At 39.3% G+C, this 21,755-nt stretch overlaps 1 protein-coding gene across 1 annotated transcript in view; it reads left to right on the forward strand.

Moving 5' to 3' along the window:
- SLC30A10 (solute carrier family 30 member 10) overlaps positions 1 to 20,896 on the forward strand; it is a 374,273-nt gene extending 353,377 nt beyond the window's left edge. Inside the window, exon 5 of the mRNA XM_059998246.1 lies at positions 20,721 to 20,896. Within this exon, the coding sequence (XP_059854229.1) occupies positions 20,721 to 20,851 (131 nt within the window). The 3' untranslated portion in view covers positions 20,852 to 20,896. The remainder of the gene's footprint in view (positions 1 to 20,720) is intronic.
- The last annotated feature ends 859 nt before the right edge of the window (positions 20,897 to 21,755 follow it).

Here is a 21,755-nt window from a genome sequence, read left to right on the forward strand (position 1 = left end):
GGAGGGAGAAACAGAAATGAACAAGACAGTCTTTATATCCACAGACCTTACATGATAGCAAACTAGGGGAAGGGGGAAGGCAAGTCAAATTTAGCGAAAGTGTAGTATTTACCATGCGTGTTCTGGGCACTTTACATTCTTTAGTTCATTTAAATCTCACAGTAACCCTTTGAAGTGGATATTTTCCATTCACCCCCTTCTTCCAATTGAGTGCTTGAGGAGTTTGAAGCTGAGAGGTTGAATAACTTAACCGAGGTCACCAGCTGGTAAGGGGTGGAAATGGGTCTGACCTCCTCTCTTCTGTTAGTGCTTCAACCCTGTGCTTCCTAGGGGCATCCTAAGAAAGGCAGAGAGAAAAGAAGGGCATGAAGTGGAGGGAGCCACTGACTGTAGTTGCAGGAATTATGGAAGGCTTTGCTATAGATCAAGGACCCCAAACTCTTTGAACTCTCGTTCATTGTCGATTAGGTAACCCTAGAAATGCCTAATGTGAAACAAGAGGGGTCTTACAAAAGAGAGTAGAAAAGAATGAAGAAAGAAGGTGAGAGAAACGGAAAATCAGAAATCTGAGACAGACATGGCATGTTGAAAGCTGGCTGGCAGTACCTGCCACCGGTGTGCTCTCCCACTGAAGTTCCTTAGCCTTCCCCAGTGGATTTTCCCCCTTCCCCACTAAAACCCACTCTTAATCTTTTAGATCAGTTTACCAGACACCCTAATGATAAGGCTGATGATGAAACCGCTTTGCTGAGTATCCTGGAGGAGCATGGGGGAGTGTTTTGGATGCCTTCTCCTTCTCAGATCTTTGAAGATAGAACCAAGAATTCCCCACCAGGGAGGTCCCCCACCCTGCCTTCAGGAGCTCACAGAAATACACCAGGACCAAGAAAAACCCCTAGAGTTTCTCAAGATGAATTCACTACTGTCCATAACTGCCGTGTTGGAAAATGTAGAACCCCTTCTTGGTTGCGTTCTTTGATCTGGCTTGGAGTCCTAATGTCTTTTCATGGCCCTTGCACGAGTTAAAAAATAAAAATATATCTTGAGTGGCAGTTTGCATTTATAATTAGCCAAGATGATCTAAACCCTCCAGCGCCCCCCCGTCCCATTTTTCTTAGAGCAAAGCCAAAGCCTTCGCAATGGCTGACTTGCTATATATGCCTTGCACCTCCTTCCTACTCCCTTGCTGCACCACACCATTCCATTTCCAGCCTCATCTCTTATTGCTTTGCTCTCTGCTCTCTGGCCTCATTTCTGTTCCATGCATATGCCAGGCATGCTCCTGCCTTGGGGCCTTCGCACTCGCTCTTGCCTCTCCTGGAACGTTTCTACTCCAAAAATCTGTGTAACTCTTTCAGTCCCCTTACCTTCCTCGGGGGGGCCTTCCCTGATCTCTTATTTAAAATTGCAACTTCCTTCCTCCTACTCCACTTTTGGGGTTTTGTCTTCAAGGGTATTCATCACCTTGTAATAAACTAACAATCGGATTTTTTCCTTTTTTTTTTTTTTCCACTTAAACTTCACCAAAATGTAAGCTTCATGAGGGAAAATCATGGGTGTCTTAATCAGGGCTGGGTGTCCAGTATAGTTCCAAACAGACAGTGAATGTTCAATAAATATTTTAAAAATTCTTCAACTGACATTAAAAATAGAACCAAGTCAGCCCAGTAGCAATGAGCATACCCAGCATTCAGAGTTGTTTTCTGACATTATCCCGATAATAAAAAAAAAAGAGCCCGGGCTCTTTGGAGAAATGGCTGATCCTACAGCTGGATGTTCATATCGACATCTGCACATTCAATCATCTGCAGATTTGCAGTTAGTTGAATCCTCAGATGCAGAACCCTCCCATGTGGAGAGCTGACTGTACTAACCATTTTATATAAAGGACTTGAACATCCATGGATTTTGACATCCAAGGGGTTGGGCGGGGGGGTCCTGGACCAATATCCCACAGATACCAAGGGACGACTGTTTACAAGATGAGCCTGGAGTATCTTGTAGTGCCAGAAAGTAAGGCAGTACTAAAAACCACAGCAACAGCAGCAACAACAACAAAGCAACCAAACCAAAAACCAAAAAACCTCTACCTTGATGGGGGTGTGTCAAAGGGACACCAAAACCAGTTGGAACAATTAGAGCAACAAAACAAATACAGTAGGATTGAATTACAACACAAAGGATAAAATAAATATACATGAGTCCGTATTGATATAAGTAATGATTAAGTAAATAAGAGAGAAAAGATAAATCCTTGCAGAAGAATTTCAAATAATTTATGTAGATATTCTGCCTTCAAGGGGAGGGAACATGGCTCCCCTCTCCTTAACAGTGGGCAGCACATAGTGATTTCCTTCCAAAGAGGACAGTATGGAGAGAGAGAGAGAAAAAAAAGCATACAGTGGAAAAACCTGACCAAAAACCTGAAAAACACTACCTCAGCCTGGTGTTCAAGGTCAACGTCAACTGTGATAAATCATCGTGATAGCGTGTGCCCTTTTCTATGTGACGAAAATGCCGCTTTATCTCTCTAGTATTCCTCCCCCAAACTCACACCAGCCTAATCATGAGAGAAACGTCAGACAAATCCTGATTGGGGGACATTCTACAAAACACTTGACCAGTACTCCTCAAAACTATCAAGGTCCTTACAAATAAGGAAAGTCAGAGAAGCTGTCACTGCCAAGAGGAGCCTAAGAAGACATGACAACTAAATGTAATGTGGTGTCCTGGATGGGATCCTGGAACAGAAAAAGACTTTAGGGAAAACTAAGGAAATCTGAATCAACCATGGACTTAGTTAATAACACTGTATTAACACTGATCACAAATTACAACAAATGTACCATGCTATTGTATGACATTACTAATAGGGGAAACTGGGTGTGGAGTATATGGAAACTTTCTGTATTGTCTTTGCAATTCTTCTGAAAATCTAAAACTGCTCTAAAAGAAATAAAGTCTATTAAAAAAAAATAGAGCCAAGTTCAAATTAGTTAGGAAGCCAGAAAACCATTATTATATCTAGAATATGTCAGTTCCAGTTGGAAATTTGCCAGCTTTTTGAGAATGATTACACTGACAGCTCTATTAATCTCCTGATACCAAATGCCTTTTAAATTTAGAAATGAGATAAATGGTCATTTTTCCTACCACCACCTTTTTTCCTTTGCTCTTGATATTTTAGCTTTGAGGTACCCTTTAATAGCATACTTTTTTTCCAAAGACTGCAATAATTAATAATTCTGCACCTTATCTCTTAAACTTGCTATTGGTTACTTTCCTCCAATCATTTTTATTTTATCAATAATTTATTCTAAAACTTTCTTTTTTTTTTCTGTCTCTTGGGTGTAAAATTGGAGACTGGTCTTAGTCTTTTGGAAGGACAGGTTGCCTCTAATGCAACCCACAATCTGTACCTGTATATAATTTTAACCTAACGTGTTGAAGTAATTTGTCTACAATCTCTCCCTAGGTGAAATTTGTTCTTTTAGAGAATAATAAGACAATGACGTGGTGTTTCACATTTTTGCTACAATGCACATTTTCATCTGGAACAAAATTCATCAATTGAAAAAATAAAATTGAATAAAAATTAATAATTAGTTTGATATGTTTTAGGTGCTGAACAAAGTCCCATCTTAAAAAAAAAGTCTTTGGCTTTGCTTTCTCAGCATGTGGCTGTGACTCAACTGTTCTCCTACCGTTTAGTACTTTGTTTCTCTGGGAGAAAAAAAAAAAAAAGTGTAACAATATTGGCTTCGGTCAGGTTGATTCTCTTTTTAACCATCTATTTTAACTACACCTGAGGATGACAGCTTTGAGTTTGCTTGGCTTTTCCAGGGTGTGTAAACATTGTAAAATAACAAATATGGGAATTCAAATGCAAAACCCAGTGTGTACCTCACACCGTGCACTCTTGAGCTGTGTAACCCTAGTCAGGAGATTTCACTGCTTTAAACCTTGGTTCGTTCACTTGCAAATGGTGACTGTACTGTCTTTCTTGCCCACCTTACATATTTGGTTGGGAGGAACAAATAAGATAAAAGTTGCAAACATTTCACGTAAACCACAAGGCACAAAGTAAAGATGAAAAATCATAAATAGAAATATTTTCAGTTCTCAATACACTACCTTTTCTTACAGTTTTTAAAAATAACTTTTGGAGGATTTTTAGTTATTTTCAACTCTTCCAGAATACTTGTATCTGCCATGCCCAGGCATTTATTTCAGCTTCCCCTATCACTGTTGGCCCTTCTCAGACCTCCACCTTGCCTATCCTTTCAGATCTTCTTTTCCCTCATTTTTTCCCTGCCCATCCATTCTTTCCATTCTGCAGATACACTAAGGATATTTCTATCTGGGTTTAGATATTGATTTCACCTTTGAGCTTCAGCTTCCTTATCTGCCAAGTGGGGATAATAATAATTCCCATCATGTTGGGTTGCTTGGGGGATTAATTGAGAAAATACATTGGAGATGATAGTTTCATAGGAACCTTAATAGGAACTCAGCAAATATTTGTGGAATAACTGAATGGATTTCCTTCAGTGGATTTTCAGGTGCACTTGTGAACAAGTGCCTTCTGGGCAGCTTGTTGTTCTGGTTCTGACTGTGAACCCAGCTCTTCACCAGCTCAAGAGGGGCCATGTCCAGAGCCTGCAAATGTGAGGTGCAAGGAGGCCATTTTGATGATGGTGAGAAAATAAAATTTATCATCTAGATCAGTTCTTGGTAAAATGCTTTCCTTTTTTTTAGGCTTGGATTGGCTCAGTCAGAAAGAGCGTATTGTAAAAACTCAGTGGAGTGGAAGTAAGGGGAATTGTCCATATGCCCACCTCACCCTGGCTGTGTAGCTGTGTCCTCATTGATCAGGCAGGGGGTGACTCAGGCTTCTGGGCTCTGCCTGTTACTGTGGATACAATGTGGATATGTACCTCTCAGCATCATTAGAAGAAGGACTGACCTCTGGGGAAATTTGCTGTTAAAGCTTCAATCAGTGCTGCCGGATAATAATTCTCAGAAGATCTTCAATAACTGTCTGTCAAAGTAAGACTTGTGGGTGGTAGGTAGCCCAGCCCCAGAGATAAAGGTGTGTCAAAAGTCACTGTGACTAGGAGGAAGGAATGGAGAGAGTGGATGGAAGGAAGGAAAGAAGGAGTGAATTAACATTTTCTGAGTGTGAGATATGAACCAAGCACTAGACGAGGTCCTCCCAACTTGTTACTTTCAGGCCTGTCCTCAGCATCTCAGCACTCACTTCCATCTTGTCTGGATTGTTCCTTTGATTCTCTCATGGGTTGTTTCTGACTGCTTACCTACAGGAATACAGGAGTGGGTCTTTCATGATATTTTCCCTGAAGCACTCTATTGGGACAAAGCATAGAGCACCTACAGAAGGGACTTAGTAAACCCCTGAGGACACGGGGCAGATGCTTAGCTGTTGCTGAGATAGAGACCAGGGCTCTGTCTGTATGGAGTCCACCTATGCTCTCTCCTGGGCAATGGGACCTCAAAATGCTGTTGCTTCCTTTTAAGAAACTATTAAGGGTGGGGGAAATCTCTGGGGCTACCAGGAAATTCTTCTGGAGGGAAGACTTTTTCAATATTGGCTCTTTTCATTAGCTCTGTCTTGTTTGGAGTGAGAGGAAGAACTCTTGTTCACTGTGCTCTTTCAAAGCTCTCATTCTCTCCAGAGAACGTGAAGCCAGCAGTTTTACTCTCCATCTCACTATGGCTTGGTAACCCATAACCTTGGTCCATCATTAGTCTCCAATATCTTTTCATATTGCCACAAATAATGGGCTATTTTTAGATTTTCTTGAGGTGGGGAGCCTCTGTGACATGCATCAGTACCTGCATGGTATTTGTGTTATTACATGTATGCTTAATTTATTTCTCTGGAAGACTCCATGCTTATCCAACCAGGTACCATAAATCTCTTCCCAAATGTCACAGCTTGGATTAAGGTCAGGACTATTAGACTCGAAGGACTGTGTTAGCTCAGTCAGACTCTGTATTCATTCGTTCTGTGCCATCCCGGCCAGGAGTGCATTGCAATTTAAAAATGGACCCTGCCTTTCAATGTTCTCTTGGTTTTCTGGCTATATCTTTGGTACTCTGGAAGCAATAGGGAACAATAAATAGCTAACATCAACCTCTCGGGCAGTATCTGAATGGGCAGAACATGAGGAAGTCTGAAAGGGCTCATTCCAAGCAGGATGAGACCCAGAGATACCTGGAAAAGAACTTTTAGAAATATTTCTGAATTAGATTGCAAAGCTCAATATTCACTAAGCCAAAAGTCCTTCTTTTTTTTTCCCCACAGAGTCTGTCAAAACGTCCAATAGCCAAAAGGTGGCACTCTTCATCCATTATTCATTTCCTTCCAAAGTGAGACCATCTCTACGTGTTCTTCTGTCCCGTCTATTAGCTGTTTCATAATAAAATATTATACCCCCATTCTCTCCTGATAAAACATAGCAATAAAACAGACCTTATTCTTTGGGTTGATCTGTGTTTTGATATATGACAGTCCTGATACCTCTGGGTAGACAATGCATAAAGTAAACTGTTTGCATTTTCAGTAGAGCTTGGCTTATAGCTCTGTGTGTATCTATACACTACGCCCTATAACTGAGCACCTTTATTATAAAATCGTCTCTGACCAGATCCAAGATTCTAATTTGTCTCTAGAGTTTGCCTCTCTCAATTTCATAAACCATGAAAACACAGCTGGAGCGATTTACAGACTGTGGAAAAACTCTTGAGTATTTTCGCTGAAGTACTAATTCAAGGATCATGCTTTGTTATTTCCTGTTTCATTGTTGTTTGTAAAACTAGTTAACGGGCAATGGGCTGCTTCGAGTTCTCCTGGCCCTGCCATACTGTTGCGTGCACCTCCTGTCTGGGCATGGCATGCATTAGGTGCAAGCGTGACAGAAAAACGGCATTGATTTGAGAATGAATTTGAGAACACATCAGTGAGAATGAAATCAGAGCAGTTTGCAAAGAGCTAGGCTTGTATTCTTTGAGTACGAATGTGAGACCTGAGGCTTTTAATAACCAAATACTACTCTGTGATAACTTTCCACCAACCCCCAATATTTTTCAGATATACTTTCAGGATCAACGCTGGTTTAGCCACGATAGAGGAAGGGAAACTTTTGCAGCCTCCTGACTTACGGGTCATTAGAAGCAAAGACACAGAGCATGATGGAGAGCAACATGTGAGCATGGAGGAAAAGTATAAAGCAAGAAGATGAGCTCCACTCATGCCCCACTCACCTAGAATTTGGAAATCTAGAAACCTCAGTCATTTAGAACACAGATGTAAAATCATACATAAGTTAGAAGAGTTTCCGAACAGCATGGAAAATCTTTATCATAAAATGCAAGCACTTTTCTCTATAGGAATATAGTCTATAAGAGTTTTAGGACCGGTATAGTACAAGGTAGATGCTCAATAAATATTTATGAAATAGATGCGTGGTGAGTGAAGACAGGCCTGAGGGAGGTAGGCTTAATGAACTCAATGTTATGAAAGGATGTTATGATTGGACCATCCAGTGTAGGAGAAAATTGCCTTGCACTCATCAACAGTCTCTAAAGGCATCACCACAATAGCATGATTAAACAGTGGAGGCTTTCCATGTAAACTTCATTTGTTGACAAAACATGGAATTACGTTTAGAATGCCCTGTTCCTTAAGATTGAAGTGTATGTAGTAAAAATGGTTAAGATTCAAAACAACTCATGCTGTTAAAAAGACAAGCTTGAATTATTTATTCTGAACATTTACTACTGGTCAAGAACTGAACTTGATTCTAGAATATAGTGGTAAACAAGTTATCTGAAATGTTCACTTACATTGCATATTTTGTACTTTTATGGTGTCCAAAAAAGAGACTTTAATACATATTATTATGTACATATGAAGAACAAGTGCCTTTGAGCAGAACTGATCCAGGAGACTTATAGCTCTAGTTCAAGTCCTCTGTAAAACAGTGATCAGAGGAAAATATTCAGTGCTACATCAAGCTTGATTTTAACTTTTGTTGATTGTTGATTTACAATGCTGTGTTAGTTTCAGGTGGACAGCAAAGTGATTCAGTTATACATATACACATACGTTCTTTTTCAGATTCTTTTCCATTATAGATTATTATAAAATATTGAATATAGTTCCCTGTGCTATACAGTAGAAACTTGTTGCTTATCTATTTTATATATAGTAGTTTATAATTAATCCCAAACTCCTAATTTATCCCTCCCCCTCTTTCTGCTTTGGTAACCATAAGATTGTTTTCTATATCTGTGAGTTTGTTTCTGTTTTACAAAAAATTTCATTTGTATCATTTTTTTAGACTCACAAATAAGTGATATCATATGGTATTTGTCTTTCTCTTTCTGACTTACTTCACTTAGTATGATAATCTCTAGGTCCATCATGTTACTGCAAATGGCATTATTTCATTCCTTTTTATGGCAGAGTAATATTCCATTGCATGTATATATGTACAATGGAAGTGGTATGTGTGTGTATATATATATATATATATATATATATATATTCTTTATCCATTGCTCTGCTGATGAACACTTAGGTTGCTTCCTTGTCTTGGTTATTGTAAATAGCGCTTCAAGCTTGATTTATTATATGGATTTTTCTATATTGACAAGCCTTCTTAGAACTTTCTTAGTGTGTGTGTTATCCTCTAAGACAAGACAATGAAATTAGGCAAAGTGCTAAGAAGACATGCCCTGCCTCTCTCTTACAGCATAGAAGAGCTGCATTATGAAAACTATCTTGTTTTTCAGTTAGCTTGTGGCTACACCAAATATTGTGGCTTCTAGTACTTTCTAGGTTGGGGTGAAAAATCTCATGCAACTTGGTGTGTAGACGATGAAGTGCTATTGTCTGATATAAAGATTTCAGATAGTGTTCCCATTTTATTCTTCAGCGTGCTCAGCCATCCATTCTCCCAGTCATCGTAGCAAGACCCTTACCACATTTGTAGTGTTCTTTATTATTTCCATTGACTTTTAGGGGTAAAATTAGGTTGTAGCTCAAAGAATTTGCGCGTTCAGCGTCAGGCCACGTAGAGTCGTGGAGCAAGCCCAGGACGATGTGTGTCTTTAGATCTTTCACCGCTAGTACCCAACCCTTCTGCAAAATCTACACATTTGCTAACTCTGATTTCACATTTTCCAAACTGGAAGATGCTCTTTGGTTTATTTGGTTGGTTTTTTAAGTGTAGACTTTTTTTTTCATGTTTATAGGCTGATGTTGAGTTTTCAGAATGTTCTTTAAGTGAAAAAGTCTGGGTTTCTCCAACATCAACTTATTCTAGCGTTGCAGAAATGAAAGGACCAGTTGCTTATCTGATTTTTCACTTTCCAATCAGTTTTCATAGTGAATTGAAGATCTAGCCTCATCTCAGGACAACCCCTATAGATAAGGGATTAGCTCTTCTTGCATTGCAGCTCGAGGTCATGCCTCATTTCTAGCTGTTCCAACTCAGTGAGATTCAAAAAAGAAATGCCCCACTCATGCCACCAAACTAAACTCGTGAGTACAACTCATTTTCTCTCTACAAAGTTGGTGGTTGTTCTTTTTTCCCATTGACTGCGCTAGGTTTAGACAAACAAGAAGGTCACTCTGACTTCTATTTTGAACATACATTATTGCCCCCAAAGATGAATGAAGTGCTAAAACTAAGAGAATCCTAAGCTGTTTAGCTTAGGTTAAAATAAGTCTACTTCTAAAATATTCACATATTGATTTGAAAACCTAAATAGAAAACTATTTCTGGATTACTTATTCTATTGGTTGGATTTTATTGGTGGGATAATTGAGCCAACTATATGTATTTTTCTGAACCACTAGTCTTCCCACACTGTCCAGATTGTTTCTAAAACTATGGAAATTTCCGTCCAGGTTGCATTTTCTTTGTTTGCTTCCGTTGACATTTCTTTGCCCAAAGAATTTCTTTTGTGGTTCAACTTTTCCATCTTTTTAATTGACAGGGTTGATCCCAGCTGTAATTGTGCATGGTTATATACTGAAAACCCACATAAACAAACATCAACAAACACAGCCCTTTGATAGGATGATGTCATCACAATTGGAGTTTCAAAAGCAAATACAAGTGGGCAACTGGGGCACCTGTGTCAGCTCTCCTAAGTCCTCCCTCCCCTCACCCTTGATGATGAAAGAATTATCTTTACTGAAGGTGGAATGCTCTGTTGACACCAGCTCCCCTAGTCCCAACCCTGGAAGATCAATTTCACGTCAACTTGTTTAGATTGATACTGAGGCCACCTGGGCCTCAGCTGTCAGGAAACCCAGCGCTCTGCTTAAACAGCAGGCAGCTATCAAAATAGGGGAGAGAGAGAGAGAGAGAGAAAGAGAGAGAGAGAGGCTATCAGACTTAATACTGGCACACATTAGAGGGCTAGAGAACTCTCTCAGGTCGGCTAATGTTGCCATTACCATTTGTCAGGTGTACAATCACCTGGAGAATAGGGATAATGGGGCCTTTGTAGGATCCTGAATCAACATCCCAAACAATTCAACCACTGTTCACGGGTTAGAGCCATAGCTCCCTGACCCTTCTTCCCTCTCTTCTCAAATAAACCCCTACTCTTCCCACCTCCCAGGAGCATTACATCAATCGGTACATTCACTTTTCCTCAATATGACAGCTGGTTAAGTGACACATGAGATTCCCTTCCTAATAGCTGCTGTATAGAAACAGCTGTGGGAATGATTTTTCATGTTGTTCAACCTTGTTTCCAGCATCAGAGGATTTAGAATTTGTGCATTCTTAGAGAAACTTCTCTCTTGTGTTTTAAATTTATTTATTTAATAGAAAAAGTGAATGCCGTTCATGGTTAAAAAAAAAAAAACACAGTGGGGGGGATCATTTGCTCCTGTAGTTTATGAAATAGTCTTTTTCAGAATCACTTTCATTTCAGCATTAAAAATGGCAGCCGTCGTGTACGTCTCCATGATGAAATGCACAGAGAGCAAACTCAGCTCAGCTGTGCCATGTTACCTGGGCTGGTCTCTGCTGTGAACCTCCCCAGTGTGCTCAATTTTGTGACATTTATCCATTCCATTCCATCTTCTACCCTGGCTCTGTCTTCTCTCTCCTTGTGCTTCTCACAAGTCCTTTTCATCCTTTGTAAACCATGAAGCCAGTTCTAGAACTCCCCTGGAAGGATTTATTTTCCTCTCTTTTAACCATGGGAAGAAAATGGAAAAAGCTAAAATAGTAGTATTGAATAAAGAAGTGAAAATCTACGTTCTTGTTCACTGTAGCCAAGGCTCTCACAGGGGAAGTCCAGTGATATGATTATAGATTTCCAAAGCTGAAGTATGAGAACTAACATTGGACTGACAAATGGATGGTAGACACCAAATCATGTCCGTCAGTTGTTCTGTATTGTGGCCCAGGAAGAATTTTCCAGAGCCCTCAAAAACTTGTTTTGAAAAGACATGTAATATGGTTGAAGTTTTTCCAACACCAAGAAGAACCTCTTGACAGGGCTTCATTTCCAGAACACTTAGTTTTGCCTCCCTCTGGACTGACACTTCTGTCTTTTTTGCAAAGGGGACTGGTTCATTCAAGAGAGGAAAACATGGTGTAGGTTTTCAACAGTGCTACTTCCCCAAGCCTCTCCTTAGTGCTTAGAGTGTTTATAAAGAGGAAGGGTGATTGAAGTCTTTTCTTACACATTTAAACATCATTTACCAACAAATTTTATCTTAAGAAGGTAACTCATTGACTTAAATTCACATTCTGGCACATATTATATGTGTCTAGGAGAAGAGAGAAAAAAACTTGGAGGTGCTGGATCCCATAGGGTGTGTTGTATATATGTGTGACTTTTGCCTGAGACTGGCACTGTTTTGGTTCAAAGACAAATACTCCTAGTGAAATAATGTTTTTGTGGTTCTAATTATTACATCATGAAAGGATACTTTGGGCTCATTTCTGGGAGGCTCAAAGCAGTGTATCTCCACTCGAGCACACTTCAGCACAGACATTTCACAGTAGTGCCCAGTAGCAAATGAAAATTTTTTTCACAAAGGCTTTGGTCGTTATAGCCAATTAGGTCCCTCCAACGCAGCCATATCGTGTAATGTGTAAATTAGGAACCTGATACTGAACCTAGGAATAAAACGTGTAAGAAACCCAGTCTGCAAGTATACCCACATAGTCACTTCGTGGACACAATTGTTGAATGCCAATCATATTTATTTAACAATGGGAAAAATGACTCATAGACCAGAAATCTAATTTTTATTTTGTTTTTATAGTAAGCCCCTAGTTCTTGGGTATGGGATGCATGGAATTCATTCTTTTTTCAGGTATTAGCTGCCACATGAGAAGGAGGACCCAAAATATAGCAATTCTTTGGGTACTTGCTCGCCATGCACATATGAGTAGATAGAAGGGCAAGAGCTAGGGAGAGGCAAAGAGAGAGACTTGGGGAGGGATGGGGAAGGGGGAGGAAGAGACTGGCTCGTTATTCAGATCCTTGGGAGTCCCTTGGTGTTTTATTTGTTGTGAGAAGCCAGAGAACAAATCCATTCTAAACTTTCTTCTTCCTGGCAGATTTTTGAAAGCTGAGGTTTCTCTGCTGACTGTGCATGTCCTTTTATCATGTGTTTGGTTTTTCGACATTAAGCCGTTTCACCAAGAATAAAACAGTTACTTTCAATTAATAAATCATCCTGCAATTACCCCACGTTCATAACCACGTGAAGGCTTCCGTGTGTGCAGATGATAGCTTACCCATTAAACAACTCTCTCCATTAGCCGTCTCTACTCCTCGCTGTGTTTTCCACTTTGCCTTCTCCCCTGACACTAAGGGTACGCCTGCTTACTGCCAGCTCTGCGGGGAGACACCCACACGAACACACCACATTTCATGTTCATTCACAAACTGAGAATAAAGATCTTTCCTGCCAATGCCCTGTGAAGATTTTCAACTTTGATGTCTGTTAATCGGGTGACTTATTTTCACGAATCTTAATGGCTGTCTCCTTGTATAAAGTAGAATTATGCTTTGAAAAGAAGTATTCATAGGTTTTAGTGCAATGAGTGGTTATTCTGCAAACTGTTGGTCTTCTGCTAATTGTCTTGGTCGTGTCAACCTGTGTTTGGAAGCTTCAGGACTGTGGAGACACAGAATGAATTGTAAGCTCTTGGAGGGCAGCACTGAATCTTTCTCATCTTTGTATTTCCCATGATTGAAAACAGTCAGGAACATGCTAGGCTCTACAGATACAGTGTAAATAAAGGGATAACATAGAGAACCATATTTAAGCCGGGCTGCCACCACCTAAAGAGAATGAGTATGCCCTTTGCTGTTCCTTTCAACTTCCTTTGAGTCCTTTCTATCCACTGAAACCAGCAGGCCAAGACCCAAGTTTCTTTCCTTTGTATTATCCTGAGGAAAATGATTAAAGAACTAAACTAATAGAGAACACATATAAAAGTCAACCTGGGTGCTTACTGAAAGCAAGACAAACTCTGCCGATGACTTAACTGGTTTGCTAAGTTAAATATTAACTATTCCTCCAGGTTGTCCAAAGATCCTTCCTCTTAAATAGGAGGAGACAGACATTTTCCCAGCACAACTTAACCAACAAAATTCCCAACAAAAACATTTTGTGGTTATTATAAAAAGTCCAACAAACATGGAAATGTATAAATATGAAAATGAAAATTACCCATGCTCCAACCATACATGAATCACCACTGAAACAGTGTGCTGTATGTCATTCCAGGTTTATTCTGCAGATACATATGCATATCTATCCATCCCTCTTTTAACAGCATCTATGTCTATTTAGAATACTACGCACACATTTTTAACTTCATTTTTTTCTCTTAAACATAATATACATTTTCCTCACTGTTTTAATGGCTTTCTGAGTATTCTAGTAAATGAACATATGTAATTAACTTAACTAATCCCCTATTCGTGGACACCTGGATGGTTTCCAATACTAATACACTTTTAATACTTGTTTCAGATATTGAAAGTGACACTGGACAACACAAGCAGGAAAACAGAAAGTTATCTTGACTGAATCAGAGCCTCAAAAATCTATTTATAATTTGAAATGATGCTTATATGTTAAAAAATTAAAATATTATAACTGAAAACTTATGAAGTTCTTCCATATAAGTTGGTAGATTTATTACATATAAATTGAAGATTATAGGCTAGTCATTTTATCTGTCACTAAATATTATACTTTTATAAAACTATCATTATAAAATTTAGAAATGATGTAAGAAGGAAGCAAAAGCATTAATCGATTGGGGCCCGAGCACACAGTAAATATTTGGAAAACCAAGCTGGAAATCATAGCCTCTGAGCCAATGTCTATATTCAGACATTTAGAACTCTGCTCTAAGGGGTTTAGGTTAATCATTGCCATTAAAATTTATTTTAGGGGCCTATCAATATATTTTTTTAATGTTCCCTATTTGGTGTTTTCCAAGTTGCAAATGGTAGTTCATAAATTTTGCAGTAAATGTAATAACACAAAATGAAGGTGTAAAAGGTAAAACTAAACATCTCAGGGCCATCCTTCATGGTTGGGAGGGTTGTGCACTGCACAAGAGCACAGCAGCTAATAGGGTTCCAATCATATTGCAGACAGTGAAGAGTTTTACATTCATTGCAATGATTTTCTAGCAGATGGCAGTATATTATAAGAATATCCCAACAGATGGAAATAAAGCCTCTTGAGTAAGGGGCATCTTTCTCCAATTGACAGCATCTCTCGTTATTCCCCAAACTCATGTCCCCTTATCCCCCTCTTATATTGTTCAATCAGTACTATCTTATGAAAATTCTTGCAGTCTACGATATAGTTCTAAATCATTCTTTTTAAAGGTTGATTAATATCTCATACAACTTGTATGATGAAGTTGAAAGACATAATGGGATATAGTAGCTACTGATAATTGATATTTCAAACAACCACACACATGAAATCATCAGAACTTTAATTTTTGCCATATAATTCAGTTGGCTATTTCTGTAATTGATGCCTATTCATGGCAGAGAGAGACACTGCGGCTTCCTAAAATACTTTCTAAACCCTCAGAGAAAGATTAAATTGTGTTCAAGATTGTTATAGTGTTGAGTATTTCTTCCATGTTCTTTGAAACATTCATCTGTTGCTTATGTATGTGATACTTCTTTACTGTAATCAGTTAAACACCATCTTCATACAGGGCTTTACAGCTTCCAGAACACCTTCCCATCATTTTGGTATTTTTCTTTGAAATTACAATACCGTAAGGCAGGAGGTGTTAGTCTCCAAAGTTTCCTGTTGAAGAAATGGTGGCTTAGGAAGGACAGATATCTTGCCCAGGACCCTGAGGTCCTAACTATACAAAGTCATGGTGGGCACTCAGTTAGTTGTCTTTACATGGCCCCACTGCTCTAGAGAGTAGGATTAATTAGAATCTACCACTTTCTGCTCACCATAGTTAAACGGGGTTTCGCTCTGCTTTGGGTACCATAAAATATATCATTGCCGCTTATAGGGTCAATGTTCTTTCCTTTGTTAGAATGGTTCCTTTGTTGTGCATTCCCCTGGATACATTTTCACTTTCTTCCTCCAGGTTTCTCAGATGCTGTAGGAACACATATTCCCACTTTCCACCTCAGGCCACCAATCTCCTTCCCTACCCCCCCCCCCCCCACACACACACGAAAGGCTAAATGAGTCTACCTATGACATTAGCTATCAAAATGCAACCTAGCAGCACAATAGACTACTAATTCCAAATAATCAATAATGTACCTTGGTTCTTCAAATCTTTCCATTGCGCATCTCTTGTTCTAGTCTAGACCAAGTTTATAGTTATAGTTTATAGTGCTTTACAGCTATGAGAATGCTAGTCTTTAAAAAAAACATTTTTTTCATTAACATTTAAAAATAATTCCCTATTGTTGGATTGGGTGGACACAACTTTAGTTAAAGAAGCCACATGATTTCAGTTTCCTGGGGCAGGGAGAGGGAACGTATAGAATCAAACCGCTTCTTTAAGATGGCTCTTTCAGGTCCCACTGTTTTGCCAACATCTCAGAGACAACACCATCAGCAAACAGCAAAGCATTTCTTCTTTTCAATGAAATAATGAACAGTTGGATCTTTCTGTCAAGAGCCGGTAGATTAGTTAACGGCACTTATTTACATTTTAGCATTACAGGCAAAAGAATAATTAACGGGTGAGACCCTATGCAGTGGACCTTGGCGGTCTGCAAGGATTAACGAATTAATTAGTTCTTTCCATCCATTACCATTTTATTCTTTTCCTTAGAAACGTGTGGAGTGTTTATTTCAGCCTTTGAAAGTTCCAGAGCGGGGCTGTTCACTCAGCTTTCTGAATGGCTGAATAGAACAATAAGATTGTGTAACCATTGGGACATGTCAGTCCCTCCAGCAAGGGGATGATATAGAAAGCGCTTTTCATCTTTTAGCAAGGGCCCATTATTCCTATGTATCTCTCTTCTGTGCTTTATGAAAAGGTTTGTACAGTAAATAATGACTGACTGTGTAGTAGTTCTTTCTTCTTTTGCCAAAGCTCTTTTTAGCTTTGGCAGCAATTTTGTTTTCCCTGTCATCATCTAATGTCTATTTATTTTACATTGCTACAAAGCCAGTGAAATTCCCTTATAAATCCCAGGTCATGAAGATGAAGCAGCAACCCGATTCCTTTTATTAAATGTCTCCAGTATCCTCTGCTTTTTCTAATTAGGTTCAAAGTGGTCAGTGGCTTGCAAAGGCTCTGGGCAGGAATCGAATCTGTTTGAACAATGCATTCCTACGGGCTGTGCATACTAGATGTTTGGATTTAATTAGAAGACAGGTATCAAAAGTCAGATACTCTCTGGATGCACTGGGGTTGCCGGCGCAGGTCCTCTTCCTACCGGGGCAATCTGACGAAATTCTTCCCCTCCCTCTGGCCCTCCCTCCCACAGACGCATACAATAGGCATTAGGTATTCAAAGCCTGGGGCTATTACTCACCACTGGTTTTCCAGAGCTGCAGTTTTCTTTTGTCAGCACTGCCACAGCATGAAGGTGAGAACAAGAAACTCTGAAACTGAAGGGGGAAAGATAAAAGGAAAAGTGTGCAGAAGAAAAGAGAGGCTATTTAACTGCTCTGTCAACCCAGTTTTTCTCTCTGCTCAGCTGCAGGCATGTTCTGAAGATGGACGGGCCTAGGTACAGCTGGTACCGGAGAGCAGCTGTGATTTCCATCTGGGTACCATTTAGTAGCAGATAGATTTTTCAGGCCAAAGTCACCTCCACTTGTTGTGGTTAGAGAGGGAGAGTGAGAAGCCCACTGTGTTTTCTTCCACTTCAGATGCTATTGTTCCAAACCCTCGCCTCTCCCTGTGTTGGTGCATTGTCAAAGAGAGGGGAATTATTTGATTGTGGGGTGAGTGGGTGGGGGAGTTAGCTGATGAGAGCTGGTGGAGCTCAGACACAAAGCATCCCATGGAACACATTAAATTTTAGATCAATCCAACACATACTTCTCATATTGTCTGTCATTACCTTCTTTCCAAACTATGGGGCCATCAGGAAAGACGGTGCTCCTCTGAGGAGTGATGTCAACATTTATGTCTGCACGGTGCTAGAGCAACTGGTTGAAATGTGAAAAATTCAATATGTGGACGACAGTTCCTGTTCGGTTGTGCTAGGAAACCGGTTTGAATCATTTCTTTTTACCTCTATGACAGAGTTGACATGAGATGGCAGGGCAACCACTTCAGCCAATAAGATTCTTCCAGACAGAATAATTTATAAAAATATTGCATATCTGAAAAGGTTTTGTGAAGTAGATTATTTGATTAAAATGCTTAAAAAATCCAATTTGTTACTATTTTAAAAATTGAAAGCTGATGTTTTTCAGCTAGTTGTATCAGTGTGGGATGGGCACTGACTGAATTAAATTATTGTTTTGGAGTGAATTTGATCTACACTTTGCTGTTCTGCGAGTCTTCCACCCGTATGTCAGGGGCTTTTACAAGAATCAAACTAGAGGCTGTTTTAATGCTTTTAGAAGATTTTGGGGGGCTGAAAGTTGGTGATTTTTTATGGTGGGAATGCTTCTTTTCAAGGCAGCACCTATATAGTATGCTCATGGGCCCCAGTTCTTTTATGTTATTCGGATTTGAGACCAGAGATGTTTCATAAGCATTCGCAAGAATTAGCAAACGTGACCCAGGGAGAGATTGCGAGATCTTTTCTGGCAAACCAAGCTTCTTTTTCCTTGCCAACATTGACATCTTCCAAAGTTGGCCCCAGTTCTTCAGCTCTCCTAATGTACTCAAGGTCAATGTTTCTCTCCCTGAGGAGAAACCACTGCTGAGAGGCACAATCAGAGTCCATTTTATTTTGCCCCTTAGTTTATTGCCCTTTTACCTTCAAAAGCCCAGAGTAAGTTTATGAACATGTTGATAAATATGATGAACGCATACTCGATTCTCACCTTGAGTTTCGAAGGAAGAATTCAACAGGTGAGATGAGGTGTATGAGGTCCACGCATAAATGAACCATCTGTAGCACTGCTGCCCAATAGAAATATAATAAAATGTCATTTTACCTTTTTTTTTTTAGTAGCCATGCTAAAATAGTAAAAAGAAACTGGTATAATTAATTTTAATAATTTACTTGATTTAACCTAATATGTCTAAAATAATAGCATTTGGACATGTAATTAATATAAAAATTATTAATGAGATGTTTAATCTTTTTTCAATGTACTAGATCTTCAAAATCTAGTGAATTTTACGTTTACAGTACATCTCAGCTTGAACTCACCACATTTCAGGTGCTCAGTAGTGCTGTGAGGTTAATGGCTGCTGTATTGGACAGAGCGGATCTGAAGGAAATTGATAAAGAGGGAACTAATTTATATTGAACATTTCTATATGCAAGGCACTGTGGTAGCAAGGAATATACATTATGGCTAGCCTTCACAGCCACCCTTCGAGGTGACTATTATTTTAATTTTATGGAAGAATGAGGTGGCTATGAATTTATTGTTCAAACAGAAGCCCTTTTGGAGTGATGGGGCAGCTTTTATTAATCATCCAAGGACAATCATCGAGGACTGTCTCAGGCAAACCGGCATGAATAGGCAACTTAGATGGGGAAACAAGGTAGAATAAGTTAACTAACTTGCCCAAGGTCACACATGGAAGCACGAGGTAAGATTTAAAGTCAGATCTGTTTGTCTCGAAAGCCCACGCCTGGAACGTGCTCCTGGTATTCCTTCTGGAATCCTCCCTTGATAGTTTGGTTAACCATTGTAAGTTGGAAGCATTGGTCTTGAAATCTGTTGGCAGCATGCTTCTCTACCAAGCAAAAAAGACTCAGCTTGTCTCTGTTCTTAGAAAGGTCCTTCTAAGGAAGCAGAACATACGCAGAGGCTGACTACGTACCCATCATTGTTAGATGTATATTAATTGCTACCACAATTAGTAGTTAGATGAGCAGCCAGCTTAGACTCCCTAGCTATGTCTATGTGGTGGTAGGTAGGGGGAGAGGGGTTGCAGATCTCTAGCAATTTTCTCTGCAGTGCTCTAATTTACTAAGTTGCTTTCCCTATTGGGAAACATATCATTGGAATCTGTACACAGACATGAAAGGGGGCCAGAAATGAAAACATTTTGTTTGACTTTCTCCAGCTCCCTTTAGGCCTCCAGAAAAATGGAACGTTGTCTCTTATGTAAATGACTGGGTTCTCTGATAATTGATTAGTGTTTTTTTATTTGCTTGTCTGTTCCTGACATGATCTGTTTCTCAGAAATGCATACATTGCTCCCTTTAAGTGACAGCTAGAATGAATGATTGCTGTAGAAAATCAGAACACAGCAGGAGAAAGGTTTGGGAACATTGCTAATAACAATAGCTATCATTTATTGAGAATGTACTATGTGTCAGACCCTGCTTGGATTGCTTTATATCTATTATTTAATCTCAACAATGAGACGGTAAGATACATACCATAATTATCCTCTTCTTACAGATAAGGGAACACACTCAGAGATTTGTCCAGAATCACAAAGCTATTTAGTGTCAGAGCTTGGACTCAAACCTAGGTCTGGTTGATTACAAAGCACTTACATTAAATAAAAATCAAACCCACCTGCATTACTAAGACCATTACTTGGAAATAATCCGTATTGTACATTTGCCATGTTGTCCTATTAAACCTCTGTTGTCCTGAGAGTCCCTGAAAAATATGTTATTAGAAGATTGAATGAAAAAGGTGACTTCTTGGTTTGTATTTCCTGTAATGGCACAAGTTCTTGATAGATGTTCTGGAAATATTCTGGGTATTGATAAACACCTTTCTCTCCTGCGGGCCGAGTAGCATTTGGCTGCGTCTCAGCATGGCTGGCAATCTCATTTAGGAAAGATTAGGTCTTTTCTCTCTGTCTACTTCTTTCTAATTCTCCATACTTGGAAATTTTAGAGGTTGATAAGCAGTGCCATTTTTTTTCTCATTTACATTCTTCTAGTGAAAAGGTAAATCATTTAAGTTGTATGATTATACATATTTACCATGGAACGCAATAAGCTGTTACCAAGTAGAATTAAAAAATGTGGCCCAACATTTAAAAACAAAAAATTCTCTTGAATTTGCTCTTATGCTGCAGGAGGATGCCCAGGTGAAGCTACAGCGGCCTCTCTTTTCCTGTTCTGGAAGAGTACCTTATGGGACCCTCTGAAGCACAAAGGAGAGAGATTTGAGCAGAATGTCATAAACCAGGGTTATTGTTTCTATTAGACATATTTCAGAACTGCTTGTGACGTTAATATGAGTGGTTTGGTATCAAGTTTTATATTCTAATCGGCATTAAAAAAAAAATTGGTCTTTCCCTAAGGCTGAAACAGCCAAGATCTTATCTGTTCTTTGTGTTAATTGTTGATAATGGGCATAAGACACAATGGCAGACACTGACCAAACTCACAGATTGTCCCCGGATACAGAAGGTCTAGGTCTTCATCAGACTGTAAAAGTGAAGATTAGATCCACTGACAAGCAGCAGCTAGCACGACGTTTCCAAGTTATGCTTCTAAACAGCACTAGGTGGGTCTGCAGAATGTTATTGCCGAGTACCCCCCTGGAAAATAAATGAAATAATCTTCCCCATGTTCAATCTTTGTAGGAACCTGAGGACTGGGGGGAAAAATAAAATAAAAATTGCATTTATAGGCCTGGAAAAAATAGGGGAGAATTATCTCCCTCATAAAACCAACTTCCAAACCTGAAATTGTATTTCTTCCAGACTAATATTTTACTTTATCTTTGATCATTATAAATTATTTTCTTTTATTTCTTTCTTTTTAAAGTCCTGGTTGAAAAAGTAGCTTGGCAGACTGTTCCACTGGAGCTCAAATGGAGTTACTTATTGAAAAATACTCAAAAGTAAAAATTCGAAAGTGCTTCCCACTACACTCATCTGAGCCCCCCAAGTTCACTGCATGTAACTGTCTGTGTAGAATTATGGGCAGAGTCAAGTAACCACCTCCTGGCTTCAGACTCAACTTTCCACATCTCTTAGTGCCAGATACGTTTGCTTACTAAGATTTTCGCTTGAATCATATTCTGTTTTTTTTTTTTTTCTTTCTTTTTGGGTGATCCTAATTTGTGAGACAGTTGGAAAACTTTAGGGGAGGGGTCTGAGAAA

The sequence above is a fragment of the Delphinus delphis genome, chromosome 1, assembly GCF_949987515.2.
Source record: "Delphinus delphis chromosome 1, mDelDel1.2, whole genome shotgun sequence".
Classification (NCBI taxonomy): Eukaryota; Metazoa; Chordata; class Mammalia; order Artiodactyla; family Delphinidae; genus Delphinus; species Delphinus delphis.